Genomic DNA, 17,144 nt, shown 5'->3' with positions numbered 1-17,144 from the left:
CCGAGTTTTAACGAGGTTCGGCAACTTGCCTACGTCCTCGGGAGCCACACAAATAATTTCCTTTATATTAAAAGAAGATTACAAAGCTTGTAAAGGAGTAGATCTCAAACTTGAGATCTCTCAAAAGAAGAGCCAAACAGAAATTCTCTGTTGTTCAAATAAAAGGCGCGAGATTTTACAGCAGTAAAATCTCCTCTCTCTCTCTCTCTCTCTCTCTCTCTCTCTCTCTCTCTCTCTCTCTCTCTCTCTCTCTCTCTCTCTCTCTCTCTCTCTCTCTCCTCAATAAATCGCTACAGGAAACATGAGATTTTTCCTCTAAAAAAAAATTCTCCGTTGAAGCTCTGCTTTAGTGGCCGCCGCCAGAATAAATGAGATGAGAAGAAGAGAAAACGGGGGCAACTGCTTCTCGTGCTCAGGTTCCTTTAAATATGGAAAACCTTAGAGCTGAGAGGGAGTGGGATCCAGCTGGATCCAACACAACTCGCAGGCGAAATTTCGCCTTCGCCTCCACGTCCACAGCAGGCGAGAGTCCCTCTTCACACACAGGCGATCTCCACACCTGTTCGAGCTCAAATCCGCCTGCAACCATCTCGCCTGCAAGGGGGAGGGGTCTCGAATCTGCCTTCAGCAGCCGCTCGAGCTCGCCTTCAGCCCGTCGAAATCCGCCTGTTCGAGGACCGCTCGAAAAACTCGCCTGAAGCTCTTCTCGCTCGTCGTTGATAAGGTAAGGGGCTACACTCATTTCCAACAAGAAATAAATTATACAGAGAAATTAATGCAAATCAGAGAACTCATGTGCTATTCATTTCTCTCTATCTCTCTTCTCTCTTGTAGGATGCTGATTAATATATACAAGAGAAAAGTTAGAGAGAAGAACAAAGGGAGAAGAGGGTCATTGTTTGTCCCCACTTCCTCTCACAGGGTTCTCGTAACCTCCGGGTATGCTCACCGCCAATCTGCTCCTCCCAACAACTCCTTGGGAGATGCCAAAGTTCCACTCTTTTTAACTTTTTCTATTACATTTTTTAAAAAAAAAAAATATTTTCTCACGCCTCCTTTTCCCACCATTTCCCCTATAAATTCCACCCTCCTCCCATTCAACAATTCCCTTTTCCTCTTCTCTTCTCCTTCCTTCGTTAGTTTCCTAAAAATTCTGCTGCTCTTCCCTAGCCTTTCTCCCTTGTTCTTCTTGCTGCTACTACTCCTCTTGAATCTAGGAGGAACTCTGCTCTCTTCGTATCCAAAACTAGGAACCATTAGGCCTAATTTCACTCGGACTGGTGCAAAAACCTCTGCTTCCCCAGCTAAATTAGCCGGTCTTGTTGACCAAAAACTGCAGACCCATAACTTGTTCATTTGAATCAGGATCAAAAAGCCTAGATATTTAGATGCGGCATCCATTTCTCTTGGTCTTTCTAATAGATGTGGCCTATCCTAAGTGAAATTCTTCGCTCTGGGTTTATGATACATTCCAGCCTCCGGCGCCGTAGCCACCTCGTTCAATCCTTCTCCGTTGTGTTTCTTTACTGGTTCTACGTTTTCTCATGATATCGGCCTGTCTGAACTCTCACCACCCGTAGCCGGCCTGCTCGTGTTATTCGTCGATCTACTCAATTAAAAAAAAAATCACCCACCCATAATTTTGACTAAAAGCAATAAATTACAAAAAAGCATGTCGAGTGGCACTTCTTCGGGGTCGAGCTTGTCCCCAGGCTTGGGGTCTGACGGGGACCTCAAGGCCCTAATGGATCAGAGGAAGAGGAAGAGAATGCAGTCGAACCGCGAGTCGGCTAGAAGGTCAAGGATGAGGAAGCAGAAGCATTTGGACGATCTGATGACTCAACTGAACCGACTGAGGCAGGAGAAGGAACAAATCCTGACCGCCCTGAGCATAACGACCCAGCAGTATGTTGGGGTCGAGGCGGAGAACTGTGTTCTGAGGACTCAGACGATGGAGCTCAGCACGAGACTCCAGTCCCTGAATGAAATCCTCTACTCCATGAACGCGAACAATACTGGGAACAACTGGGTCAATACTGGGAATAACTGGCTAAATGATAACTTCATCAACCCATGGAATCTTGCAATCACGAACCAACCTGTCCTGGCCTCAATTGATATGTTTCAGTACTGTTAAGAGGTTCATAATGACAACTTCTGCGTTCCAGGGAACAATATTTTAGTCTATATTAGATTTTGAAGTGGATTTCCTATGCGTGTATGGTTTATAATTACTTCCGTATACATTCAGAACCTTTAGAGTGTGACTGTAAATTTACACATTAGTCTGGGAATATAATCATAGTATGTAGACAACTTCTTGGTGTTCAAGCTAATTGCTCTTTCATTTATTATTATGCTATTATTGCTGTCGTTTTGGAAGAATTATCTTTGTTTACGGTACTTAAAGCTAACACTTGTAGCGAGAGGAGGTTTTTTCAATGGATGATGCTGACTTCTTTGAAATCAATCATCAATAAATTAAGCTCAAATGTTAGGTCCCTATGAATGCTTTCCCACGTCAAGGCGAGAGGAACAGGACAAGGAGAGTAGGTCTTTAAACTGATGAGGTGTACGTAGGGGCAAAAAAAAAAATGGAAAACTAAAGTCTCATCGCGTTGCTATTAGTGTTTAATATTGCTTGGTGCCCTCGTTGCCCACGCATCGCTTCTTTTTCTTCAACTCTTTTCTTTCCTTTTGATGTATGTGGCTGGCCACTCAAGCAAGCATTTATTCTAATGGCCAATATATGCTGAGCTGAGAAAGGTTTGTCCCTTCCTTTGCACTTGTGCGTTTATAAGCACTGGTTGGATTGCACGTACAATGCACGTGATAAATTTTTAATTTATTCTTTTATTATTGATTCATTTCATTAAGATTTATTTAATTTAAACCATGTGTCAAACATATGGATAGAATTTAAAAATTCAAAAGGATTGAATAATGAAATTACATTTATGTATCAACTGGGTGATAATAGATTCTTTGCATACTTAACAATAGAAAACAATGAATAATTTTATAAAAGAATTTTATTTGATATACAACATTGAGTTTCAATCAACCAATGCTATCTATATACAGATGACAGTAGATGACCTATTTAATCATAATAATCCAATATAAATGTTACTAAAATAGTAGCATCAATTTTTTGCTTTAGTCCTACTTGTTTCTATCTCCTCAAAACAAATAATAGTCATGCAACAAACAATAGAGATACTATAAATATCTCTCTTTATCATTGGATACTTTGAGCTTTAATGGTTCTAATTTTTTTTTGAGCGGTAAGCTACTTATGCCTATTAGGAGCGTGAGATTTTCTGATTACATGTCTATGAAATTCATCGATACTTATGCCTATTAGGAGCGTGAGATTTTCTGATTACATGTCTATGAAATTCATCGAATCAAAGTAAATTGTAAGATGCTAAAAAACTACGAAGATAGTATAGAGCAAGAATTTTTGAGAAAGCAAAGAACCAAAGATTCATACTCTTAAGATAACACTTCTATCATTGATAAAATCAATTGCAGATGAAACCAAAGGAGAAAAACCTTGATACTATAACTAAAAAGATATTCAGATTTGTTTTTACAGATATGGATCAACTTTAATTGATATTTCTCCTGTAGAGTTCACTCTCAAATTGGGCTCCAATAAGTTTCTTATTAGAATGAAATTTAGATGTCGCATAGATCCACTGAACATGACTTATCATAGGTAAAAAACAATGACATATTGAACTATCGACTCACCAAAGCTTCTTTTGAATCATTTGCTACCCATGTTTTTTTAGTAAGCTGCCTGCATTTACGACTTGTCCTGATGCATGGCGACGAGAAGGGTATGCTAAACAACCACTTGTTCTCCATTCTTTACCACCTAAATTAAAGTTTTCAAGTACGAAGTTTAGTAATTGCTAGTCTGGGAAAGGTATTTTTGGCAGTAGTTAAAAAAAATAAAGATATTATAAACACATTTTATCTATATTAGATCTATGAAAAATGATCATGTTAATGAAACACAATAACTGAGTGGCACAGAAGCACTTGGTCTGAAAATAGATAAAACATGTACTGGAGCAAGCATGAAAAAGGAAATTTTTTAATAAAAAAAATGAAACAGGATGTATTCTACGACATAATTAGATGTAACAAACTTAACAGAAGACTCCCAAATAAACAGTTAGCAAAATCAACTACCAGATTGTCTTTTAACAATACCAAGAGTTGGTGCCTACCCAGGGCTAGGTCCTGCTCCAGAACCCTATATAGAAGATAAAAAATGAGCAATGTGTTGTTATGATAGAGAAAAAGAAATCAAATATATATATATATATATATATATATATATATATATATATATATATATATAGTCATTATTAAGAAAAGTAAGAAAAGATGTCGTCAAGGCTCCCAACTTCATTATGTGAATTAGATCTTACCTCAATAGAGGTGGTAACTTTTCTTTTACTAATTTTTTCATATTTCTGCTTTTTTGTTATTCTAGCAACCAAATGTAGTAAACACAAGCCACCTGAAAATCACTTGATGTTATTAATAAAAAAACTTCTCTACCATTTTCTACCCATCCAACTTACAATATCAACCCAGTTTCTAGGAGCATGCTTCTCTTAGACAAATTTCCTAATAACCCTCCACAATTGGGAAGTGAAATCACAAACAAAACATAGATGATATTTATTTCCAGGATGCAAATTGCAGAAAGGAGACAAATTACAAAATTATTATCTAAAATGCCAAATTGTATTAGTTTTTCTCATGTAGGTTGTAGGTAACTTATTCAAGCAATAACAAGTTAACTATTACATCATGATGATACTAAAAACTTACCTTCACACTTTTAGTCTACTATGAACAAAAAGTTGAAAGGAATTTGAAATGGCAACAAAAAAGGAGGGAGGGAGGGAGGGAGGGAGGGAGGGGGAGCTATGTGCAGTGAAATAATTGATTGCTAGCTATTAAGAACAGTCAACCTTCTATTTTAACATTAATCTCTAATTATAATTACAACCAGGCAATTTAATAGGAAAACATGGTATATTAGTATATGTATAAGATTATAATTATTTATCATACTATATTCAAATTTTCGGGGTTTTACAATTTCAGGTTTAACTCCTACACACATTGCAGTATTTGAGAGCATGGGTTCTCGAGCTAGTGATGTGCCAAGAGCATAAATAATACATCAGTGGCGAGAAAAGAAAGGTAGTATATATCAAATAATCGTGGCTTAAAAATATATTAAAGGATATAGAGAGATAAAGCACCCTAGAGTGGAATAGCACATGGACTCAAAAGGAGTAGAAATACAAAAATGAAATATCGTCTTAAATAAATTCAATATAGATTCACTTTTGCTTATCATCAGAGAACAAAGGTTATGAAAATGCTCAATTATTACCTTTTTCACTAAAATAGTACCCAATAACAAAAAGGTCAACTGATTTAATTACAGAAGTTTATGTAGCAATCAATATTAGATCATAGGCATAAAACTCTGTTTCATCCAAAAATTCGGCTCAACATTGCTGCTAAACGAACTCCAGCTTCAGCTAAGCTCAAGCTCACCACAGACATTCTACTTTCAAAATACTCATCTGTAATAAAAATTTGATTTAATTTACATATAGAAATAGAGAATTATATTATTAGTTAAGATTATTGTTCTGGGTTTTTACGCCCCATGTTTATGTTATGTAACATTTTTTGGTGTTTTTACTCCTGCCACTTATTATATGGTTTCCACATAAAAAAATGAAAGATGGTTTTTATTGATTTGACCTATTTTAAAAATGGTTTTCATGGGAAAAACCGTAATACTAAGTCCATATTTTACCACAAAGTGTTTTCCCTTTAAAAGGAAAGTGTCTACAAAGAGCACATCCTTAATAAGTATATACTACCTAAAATACATTTGTACAGTTCTATTTCAATATCATAGAAAACATCTACATGAGAAGAAAGCATTATTAGCACATAAATTTTTTTGAGACTATAAGATTAATGGTAATTGAAAAACACTCAAAGCAATAATTTAGTATATGTTGGAATTATAATTCTGTACTAATTACTAAAGCGATGAAAACATGTCTTTATTCAAAATATAATCAGAGTCATTAAGCAAAAATTGGATTACACAGCCATTAGCTATCCAATGAATAAAGAAATAATAAATAATCATGTAGGAATTCAAGCTAACTTTTTGCATTAATCAAGTTGATTTATCCAGATTTTTAAGTGGAGTAGCAAGAGCTCTTTGGTTAATTGGATGGCCCCTCATATACACTATAAGGGGTCTTAGAAGTGTTCTTTGCCTACCTTCACATACTGAAAGTAGAATAATCCATATTATACTTTTGAAAACAAAAACTAACAACAAATATGAATGCGAAAGAGTGAAATGTGTGTTGTTAATAGTAAAGTTGAGGAAAAAAGGATCAGGAATATTAAGCAAAAATAGTTTAAAAACAAACCATAAATAGCCAATATATATATAACTCATTTTCTTTATGTGGATAGAATTTCACAACGTTCTTCTTTGTCCGGTGGTGGCAGCGTACAACACCTAAGACATAATGAATATCATCATAGGTTATTTGCTGAAAATACAAATTATTTGTACAGTCTAGACATCAACAATTTTATAGATTAAGCTTGCTAATGTTTCAATTGATTTAATTGTAGTTAGATCCCTTGTACTATTGCCTAATCGCAAATAAATCTCCTATAGTAAATTTTTGACTCTTTTACCATCTAAATATCTATTTGTCCAAAGAAAAATAAAAAATAAAAAATGCTTGTTTTTGAAGGTAAAAGAGTCAAAAATAGTTTTAGTTAGGAGGTCTACCTGCAGAAAGAAAAAGTCTAAGGACATTCGCCTTTATGGATTGTCTTCGGACACTCACCCTAAAAGTAAAAGGGTGGGGTGTGGTTTAGTTTTATAATAGGCTTAAATTGGGGTTAGGTTGGGTTTTACCACACGTGGCGACCTAATGATGCAAGTGATAGCAACACTCACATTGCGCGAGTATCGTTAGAATTCCTACTACAACAATAGTCTACAATGGGTCTATCCAAAATTTACTGATAATATATGGTGTATATCTGCAAGTAACCCTATCAAATTTGGAAAGAGATCATTGATCTTAGGAAACTAAATGAATGAAGTGCACACTTTATTATGTTGTAAATAGGGGGCATATTCATAAAGAACCGAGAGAGAGAGAGAGAGAGAGAGAGAGAGAGAGAGAGAGAGAGAGAGAGAGAGAGAGAGAGAGAGAGAGAGAGAGAGAGAGAGAGAGAGAGAGAGAGAGAGAGAGAGAGAGAGAGAGAGAGAGAGAGAGAGAGAGAGAGAGAGAGAGAGAGAGAGAGAGAGAGAGAGAGAGAGAGAGAGAGAGAGAGAGAAATTAGAGGAAATCAAAGGGAGACTCACTTGCTATTCTTTTTTCTATATCTCTCGTTACCTAATGAGTGCCCGTAGGCATTCGTTAAAAAAATTGATCCTGCTTTGATGAAAGCAAATAAACCAAGAACATTCTGAAACTTTTGAACTAAAAGGCTAAATTGCATAAGTCATACTTTTAGTTAACATTAATTCAACTATTAGCATGTGACCATGTAAGATGAATACATACCAAATCAAAGTGTCTAGGATGCTTGAATGCCTATGGATGATGTGCAACAACCAATACAATAATTCCCTACATATCAACGGGGTCTTTAGAACAAAATTGGTCAAAGACAGTTCATAATTAACAATTTTCTTGCTTCCTAATTAAAAAAATAAATGAGATGAGGTTTACTGTTGCCTGCTCTAGGCCATCCATTTCAGCCAGCAGCGTTAACGATAGTCTCTCCCAAACATAAGTAATGCCACTTGAATCCCTACCATGACCCTATTTATAGGAAATATCAATAATGTTCAATAAATGTACAAATATGTCCTAGTCAATTAATGTACTATCACATTACCAAGAAACTTAACAGGAAAAAAAATCCACCTTGAAAGCCAAATAATACACTTGAAAGCCAACAATAGTACATTTATACTCGAGGAAAAACATAGATCCCTAAACATTTCTCCCCTTGGTGTTCATATAATAAACTTGAAACCAATAATAATACATTTATACTCATGAAAAAAAAATCTTCATTTCACCTAAAAAGTGAAGAAAGAAAATACATTAGGCAAAAAATCAAAACCTCACTCCACTGTAGGCACTACAAATCAACTGAATCATGATAAGATGACAGCTTTTTCAATGTAATCTTGTGTTATACTTGGTCTAGAGGTGTTATTTCCACCAATGTAAGGCAACTTCAACATAGGTTCAACACTTGCTACTATCAAGAAATGATTCGCAGTCAACAATGAAATTGTAGCAAAAAGAATTTCAGCAAGAAGAGGAATGGAAATGGAAGGAGCGAAAAAGAACTCACCTTTTGAAGTCGGAAGCATGCATCAAACAATAGAGAATCTCAATTAAGTAAAAATGTTGGATTCACATTAAAATTTCAATCATCATACAAATCAAATTGTGAGTAATTGAAACTTAAAGTGTTTAAGAAAACTAAATTATTACAATCGAATCAAAACATATCTAAAGAACAACAAAAAATTTAAGATCAAATGAAATAGGAGGTGGTCAATTACCTTATCACAGCTTTCAAATAGGGTTGATGCCGGGGAGCTTCTTCTCAAGAAATATGATTGTCTACAATGGCTTCGGACATAGTTTTATTATAGAAAAAAGAAGTGAGAGTTATGTTAATATTTTGAACAGAAGTTGTAAGGTTGGAAATGATTTTCATTTGGAAGAGGAATTGAAGTGGCGGAATAAAAAAAAAAAGAAGAAAGAATGGAAAGCTCGTTGCGGAAAAAGAATTTGAAGCGGTGCAAAAAATGAGAGGGGGAACTAGGTGCAGTGAAAGAACTGATTGTTAGCTATTATGAACAGTTAACCTTCTATTTTAACATTAATCTCTAATTATGATTGCAACCGGGCAATTTAATAAGAAAAGATGGTACATTAGTATATATAAGAGAAAATAAATGGTCACATTTAATCCACCCAATAACCAACAATTGTGTACAATTAATTTAATAATTAAATACATATTTCTTCATGAATCATTCTTCTTAATAAAATTAAATAAAGAAAGGATAACTTTGTTAAATTAATGAAAGATGAAGGGTATTTTGGGGTAGAGAAAGTTTTTCTAGTACTCCCTCTTTTATGAACAGTTAACCTTCTATTTTAACATTAATCTCTAATTATGATTGCAACCGGGCAATTTAATAAGAAAAGATGGTACATTAGTATATATAAGAGAAAATAAATGGTCACATTTAATCCACCCAATAACCAACAATTGTGTACAATTAATTTAATAATTAAATACATATTTCTTCATGAATCATTCTTCTTAATAAAATTAAATAAAGAAAGGATAACTTTGTTAAATTAATGAAAGATGAAGGGTATTTTGGGGTAGAGAAAGTTTTTCTAGTACTCCCTCTTTTAAAGGGAGAATGATGTGTTGTTGAAATATCAAAGTGAAAACAGACATATAAGTGTTGCGACATGAAAACATGTGACAGAGGAAAATAATTACAGGAAAGGAAAGGAAAACAAGTGCAAAGACAAAACAAGCTATCATGTAATAGATACAAACATGCATTTATGAAATTATGTAAAAAATTACTGATACCATATATAATCTAACCTGTCAATTAGCAAACAGATTACCGTAAAACCTGACAGAATGTTGAAATTCTTCCAGAAGTCAATACCATCCCAAGTTTCTGTTTTTGCAGACAGAAAGACTGCGTATGTCTGGATGCTTGTAAATAGTATACACGGGGACATACACACGCATAGGTACTGCGTGTGCGTATTCAAATGTAACAACTAAAGCCTGGGGGCGTTTAAAATGGGATCAGATGAAAAACTTCTCTACTTCTATAAATTTTGATATTTGAGTAAATGCATTCCACTGAAATGTACAGCTAGTGAGAGAAAAAAAAAAATTTAACGCATAGCTTTGAGCATATAGGTCCTTGACGAAAAACAAATGCTCAAATTTCCCAATGACTTCTTTGTGCAAACCAAAGATTACACTAGGAAACAAACAAATCAACTATGAAAATTTCATGTTTTTTCTCCTAAATTTCTGTATGAGAAGAAACATTTAGCGTATACTTGTATCTCAAATAACAGTTAAAATTTTGTCTTTTTTGAGTGACTGGGGCAAGATGCCCGGGGAATTATCAATTAACAAATTAGCATGCCAATAAAAAAATGGAATTTGAAAATTATAAAACCAGATGGTTCAGGACAATCAATAAAGCAACGATTAGATAAATTACTCCATTGTTAAACAAGTACCAACAGAGCTGTAACCCTACCCACCATTTCTCATGACGATGTGCACAAGAAGATGGTTGCAAAGTAAACATAGAGAAAGCAGAGGTTTTGATTTACTAGGAGTCATCACTCGTCACTTCAGTTAAAAAAAATAGAAATATTATTTTAATGAACATAACAAACTTTGATCTCCAATTTGGTCACTAATGCTTCATTTAAATATATACAGATACAACAGATCTAAAACATGCAAGCAGTTAAAAAAGTGTGCTTATTCAGCTTTACCATGCATATGTACTAAAAGCAATAATATAATTCTTTCTGTCATAGAGAACCTAAAAAGAGATACAAGTATGAAATGTGTAATTTATATACAGACACTATGGCAATAATTTTAGCACCAGTTTGTAACTTAAGGTAAATCTTCATGTTAGATAAAATTTGTCTGTTTTCTTTCCACAAGATAGGAGGAAAACTGCGCTTTATTCTGGAAATGCTTGCTGAAAAGGAGGCTAATGTTGGTGAAAACTTTAGTGGTGTCTGTCATATTTTGATAGGCTATCTGCCATATAAAAGTAACAACTGAATGATGTGATCACCTTTCACTCTCTTTATATTAATTAAGAAGGTGATCTCATCAACCTATATAAAAAATGTATGGCAGCTTTGTTTAGTGGGGGAGCATGTAGATTTATATGCCTTCCTTCAATCCCTGGGCCTTAAGGAAGTGATGTTATTAAATGATTAGTTTCATTAAAACTTAGTAACGATAAACAGCTTGTGATGGAGTAACTTGACAGATGCTCTTCACTGAATCCCGATAGTGGCTGCGAAGAATTTGATAGAACTGAAAGTTCAGCAATAATACGGATATATTAGATTGTTGATCTGATGATGCATGTATATGTTAAAAACTAAATAGAATCTTATATGGGAAACAAGTTTTATATGTAAACTCATAAACATGCAGACAGAGAACAATCGCTAGCTCAAGTTCTTTTAGATAAATATGGAATTTGCCTTAATTCCCCCTGTGGGTTTCATTCTCTTTATATAGACAATTTGTACAAGGTAGGGATTATAACAAATCCTAACAATCAGATCCTATATAACAGGCCAATCCCTACAATCAAGCTATGCCATGATTTACATGCCTATAGGATTGCTAACTACCTTGTTTACAATCCCTACAATCATGCCATGATTTACATGCCTATAGGATTGCTAACTACCTTGTTTACATTCCCCCTCAATCTTAACCATGACAAGGTTCAGATTGTGTCGTAGGCGATCAAGCATGTAGCGAGTGGCTGGCTTGGTGAATCCATCAGCTACCTGATCATTGGAAGATACAAATCGGACGTCAAGAGTGCCCAATGCAACCTTCTCCCTGACAAAATGGAAATCCACCTCTATGTGCTTCGTTCGTGCATGAAACACTGGATTTGCTGTTAAATAGGTAGCTCCAAGGTTATCACACCATAATACTGGTGGTCGCGGCTGACATACATCCAATTCTTTCAGCAAGGATTGTACCCACGTTGCTTCAGCTGTCCCATTAGCCAAGGCCTTGTACTCAGCTTCAGTGCTGGACCGAGATACTGTGGGTTGCTTGCGTGAGCTCCATGAAATCAGGTTGGGACCTAGAAATACTGCAAAACCTCCAGTAGACCTGCGATCATCCATGCAGCCAGCCCAATCGGCATCTGTAAACACACTCAGAAGTGTAGAGTTGGAGCGCCGGAGGTAAAGTCCCGTAGCAGCTGTTCCCTTGACATATCTTAAGATACGTTTGACTGCCTCCCAATGTACATCAGTGGGCTTGGAAAGATATTGACATACCTTATTAACGGCAAAAGAAATATCTGGCCTTGTTAATGTAAGATATTGCAAACCTCCTACCATGCTTCGATATTTGAAAGCATCATCATCATCCAGCACTGTTCCACAATCACGAGCAAGCTTATCTGTGACAGACATGGGGGTTGAAACGCTCTTACAATTCTCCATGTGAGCTCGGTGAAGAAGGTCAGAAGCATATTTGTGCTGCATCAAGGTGATTCCCCCTGAATTGTAGACGACTTCAATCCCTAGAAAATAGTGCAGTTGTCCAAGATCTTTGATCGGAAATGAGGAAGACAGGGCGCGCAGCAACTGATCAACTGCTGATTGAGAAGAGCCAACAACTACGATGTCATCCACGTACACAAGCATGTAGATAGTGACGCCCCCATGATGAAACAGGAAAAGAGAGGTGTCGGCCTTGGCAGACTGAAAACCAAGCTGGAATAATCTGTCGCTAAGTCGTGAAAACCAGGCACGAGGCGACTGTTTTAGGCCGTAGAGCGCCTTTTGGAGTTTGCACACATAATGAGGCCGACGGGAATCCTCGAAGCCAGGGGGTTGCTGCATATAAACTTCCTCATCCAAGAAGACATGAAGAAAAGCGTTGCTTACATCAATCTGTCGAAGTTGCCATCCTCGTGACATAGCTAGGGCAAGAATCAAGCGAACCGTTGCAGGCTTTACAACCGGACTGAAAGTATCCTGATAGTCAACGCCATATCGCTGAGTAAAACCTCGTGCAACTAACCTCGCCTTGTGCTTATCAATAGAGCCATCCGGGTGCTGCTTAAGTTTGAACACCCATTTACATCCGACTATATTAACACCAGCCGGCCGGGGAACGAGAGCCCACGTGTTGTTCTTCTGAAGTGCTTCAAACTCGGCTTCCATGGCAGTGCGCCAAACAGGCTCAGCGAGAGCCAGTCGATGTGAGGTGGGCTCGGCGAAGAAAGCACGTCTGTACGGATCATACCGAACTGTTCCGTCGGTGAGCTGCTTGGGAAACGATTTTCCGACACGACCACGTGTAGTGACACCATGTGGAGACTGAACAGGATCAGTTGGGACAGCAACATCGCTCGCAACAGCAGGCGCGGGCACAAGGTTGCCGGGTTCTTGGGCCAGTTGAGCCCCAGGTGCAGGAGGTGGTGCAGCATCGACGCGAGGCGGAGGCAACGTGGGTACAAGGTTGCCGGGTTCTTGGGCCAGTTGAGGCCCAAGTGCAGGAGGTGGTGCAGCATCGACGCGAGGCGGAGGCAGCGAAGATTCTGGACCGGGAGGCGGTGTAGCAGGTCCAGGTGTAACAGGCCCAAGGCTACATGTGCCCGGGACGTGAATCACAGGCGCGGGTATGAGCGCCGGTGGTGGTGGAGCTGCAGCTGCATTTGAGGTGTTAGACAACAAGAGCGATAAGTCATAATTTCGCATATGATCATTCACAATTACCGGTTCAGACTGAGGAAAGGAAGCAGCACTGGACAAAGAAGATGGTGCGACTGAACAAGGTGAGGTAGCAAACGGAAAACGTGATTCATCAAAGATCACATCACGTGATATGTAGATCCGTCCAGTACTTTTGTCCAAGCACTTATACCCCTTGTGCATGGAACTATACCCTAAGAAGACGCATAGTTTGGATCGGAAGTCAAGCTTATGAGAGTTATATTTGCGAAGACTTGGCCAGCATGCGCAGCCAAAAATGCGAAGAAAGAAGTAATCAGGTGTTACGTTGAGGAGGTGTGTGATGGGTGTAGAGTTGTTTAGAGTACGACTGGGCATGCGATTGATGAGATAACAAGCTATCAAGAAAGCCTCATCCCAAAACCGAAGAGGAAGGGAGGAGTGCGCAAGGAGAGCCAAGCATGTTTCAACGATGTGACGATGCTTTCGCTCGGCCACTCCGTTTTGTTGTGATGTATGGGGGCACGAAACACGGTGTAAAATACCTGAACTCTGGAAATATTTATTAAGCCGGTGATACTCACCACCCCAATCAGATTGAACAGTGCGAATTTTGGAATTCAAAAGTCGCTCAACATGTTTTTGGAAATTATAAAAGATTTGTTCAACATCAGATTTATTCTTAATAAGATAGATCCAAGTATAACGACTGTAATCATCCACAAAACTTACATAATACTTAAAACCTCCAGTAGATGCTTGAGCTGGCCCCCAAACATCGGAGTGAATAAGCTCAAGTGGAGATGTGGTGACACGAACAGAATTATTATAGGGGAGTTGATGACTCTTTGCACGCTGACATGCATCACACACAGAGGACTCATAATCAAAAGAACAGTCTAATTTATTTAACTTCAAGATGGACCTAACAATTGTGGAAGTAGGATGACCAAGACGCTGATGCCATTGCGATGACGACACCTTGACACTGGACGATGCATGATGGGAAGTGGTGGAAGAGGAGCAGCTGGACGGCACTGGATAGAGACCTCCTCTGCTCCTACCGCATAGAAGCGTTTTCTTCGTGGCCTTGTCCTTAACAAAGAAAGCATCAGCGTGAAATTCAATGAAGACATTATTATCAGAAACAAGTTTATGAACAGAGAGGAGATGCTTATTGATATGAGGAACATGAAGGATATTTTTAAGAGCAAGAGGACGATCTAAACCGGAAATTGTAGAATGACCAATATGGGAAATATGCAAACCTGCTCCGTTGGCCACTTGCACCTGATCCTTGCCATGGTAGCGCTCCTGGATGGACAGCCGATCTAGATCACTCGTAAGATGATCCGTAGCACCAGTATCAATATACCAGTTTGTGTCACCGTTGTAGCCTCCCGTGGTCGCACTGTTTCCACCACGATATTCATCTGGCTGATAGGAGTGATTGAACCTGTTGCGACAGTTCAACGCAATGTGGCCTGGGATGCCACACACTTGGCAGCGAGGGCCACCATTGTTCCTGCCACGGCCGCGGCCTCGTCCGCGACCACCACCGCCGTTGCGGTAGTTATTCCTATGATTGTTGTTGTTGGTGGTGTAGCCGTGTTGCTGTTGTTGCGACGAGGAGCGTTGGATTCCTGGCGCGTGACGTTGTTGGCGGATGACGTGAACTCCGCCGTGCCGCTCATCAGCGTGGCTTGGGTCTCATGAGAAATCAGATAGGAGTAGAACTCCGGAAGAGTCACCGCACGCTGATTGCTCAGCACAGTGATGGCGGTGAAGAGATCACTATGGCCCGGCCCCAGACCGGCGAGTATGTAGCCGATCACCTCTTCATCGGACATGGGACGTCCAATGTGCGCCATAGTATCAGCGAGTCCCGTCATCTTCTGATAATACTCTGCTGCGCTCATGTCGCCCTTTCTCGTGTTCGAGAGCTGCGCGCGGATCTGGATTGAGTTCCCGCGGTGCTGAGCGGAGAACATGGTGTGGAGTGATGCCCACAACTGGCCGGACGTGTCGATCTGACGGATGAGTTGAGGCAGAACGTCCTCTGTCATTGAGGACAAGAGGCCACCAAGAATGGCCTGATCCTGGACGATCCAGGTAGCACGGGCAGGATTCAAGACCTGCCTTGCATCGGTGTCGGTTCCCTCAGTCACCATGGCGACGGGCATCGGTGTAGTGCCATCGAGGTATCCAAAGAGCTGGACACCCCGTAAGATGGGAACGACTTGCGCCTTCCAAAGCAAGAAATTGGTGCGCGTTAGTTTGCAAGTGATAGCAGTAACGATGGTGGAAGACTTGATGAAAGAAGACATGGTAGAGTCGCTTGGGGAGGAAGCCAGGATGCCGTAGATTTGTGAGGCGCTGGAACCCGTCATGGTGATGGAGGGGGTAGATTGGATCAGCTCTGATACCAAGATAAATATGGAATTTGCCTTAATTCCCCCTGTGGGTTTCATTCTCTTTATATAGACAATTTGTACAAGGTAGGGATTACAACAAATCCTAACAATCAGATCCTATATAACAGGCCAATCCCTACAATCAAGTTATGCCATGATTTACATGCCTATAGGATTGCTAACTACCTTGTTTACAATCCCTACAATCATGCCATGATTTACATGCCTATAGGATTACTAACTACCTTGTTTACACTTTTATATGGGAAACAAGTTCTATATGTGAATTCATAAAAAAGCAGTGTTAGAGTGTGAAAATTATTACCCTCAACCGTCACCAATTCGGAGTTTTCATGTAGCGGCAGGGACATCTAGGTTCAATTCCTACCAGACACGAATCAGAAGAGGAATTTAGAAGAAAAAAAATGATATTGATGTGTGAATCGAGGTTCTAGCGCCTTTAGCCAATGTGCCATTATGATGCAAACTCTTTCCTACACTCTCATCTTACCTGCCGGCTTCCTCATCCTCCTTGCCTTCACCATGGATCGCTCCTATCACCCTAATTTGTAGGTTACTGGGATACGGGGATTCGGTTAATATACCAATCAGTCAATGACCATCTCACTGGATTTTAACTTTTAACTTCACTGACATTCTATGATTACAGAGTATGCTGAAAGCACTTCCTCTATTTAAAATCCCAGGATAATTATATGAACAGCTACCTTATTCTCGCATCTTGATGAATGAGCGATCAGATGTAACAGAGGTGATTGCTCTTAGGTGTCTCTTAAACACCAACGCGGACTACACTGTTATTGTTCTTCCAACTTTTCTAACTTTGTGCCCCATACATTCTATGCTTGTCCTATAGTTGCGCACCGTGCGGAAGCGTGCTCGCAAACCAACCGAGTCGGTGAGCGATGAGAGAAGAACCAAACACGAGTACAATTCACAAAATAACAACCAAAATCACACAAACACAAAGATTTACGTGGTTCGGCAAATTGCATATTGAAGAAATGCAGGAAACAGCAGAAGAATCAGCCAGGCAGACTGGCGGTCGCCCGCCGCGGTCAACCGC

The 17,144-nt window shown here is 38.9% G+C and overlaps 1 protein-coding gene across 1 annotated transcript; it reads left to right on the top strand.

Annotated features, from left to right (window-relative positions):
- Positions 1,409-2,331, top strand: LOC109847727 (bZIP transcription factor 11-like). The gene has a single exon (XM_020416961.1). The coding sequence runs from the start codon at positions 1,673-1,675 to the stop codon at positions 2,135-2,137; it is 465 nt and encodes a 154-aa protein (XP_020272550.1). The 5' UTR covers positions 1,409-1,672; the 3' UTR covers positions 2,138-2,331.

The sequence above is a fragment of the Asparagus officinalis genome, chromosome 1 (genome assembly GCF_001876935.1).
Source record: "Asparagus officinalis chromosome 1, Aspof.V1, whole genome shotgun sequence".
Taxonomy (NCBI): domain Eukaryota; kingdom Viridiplantae; phylum Streptophyta; class Magnoliopsida; order Asparagales; family Asparagaceae; genus Asparagus; species Asparagus officinalis.
The sequence above is the reverse complement of the archived record's forward strand: the minus strand, read 5'-3'. Positions and strand labels throughout refer to the sequence as shown.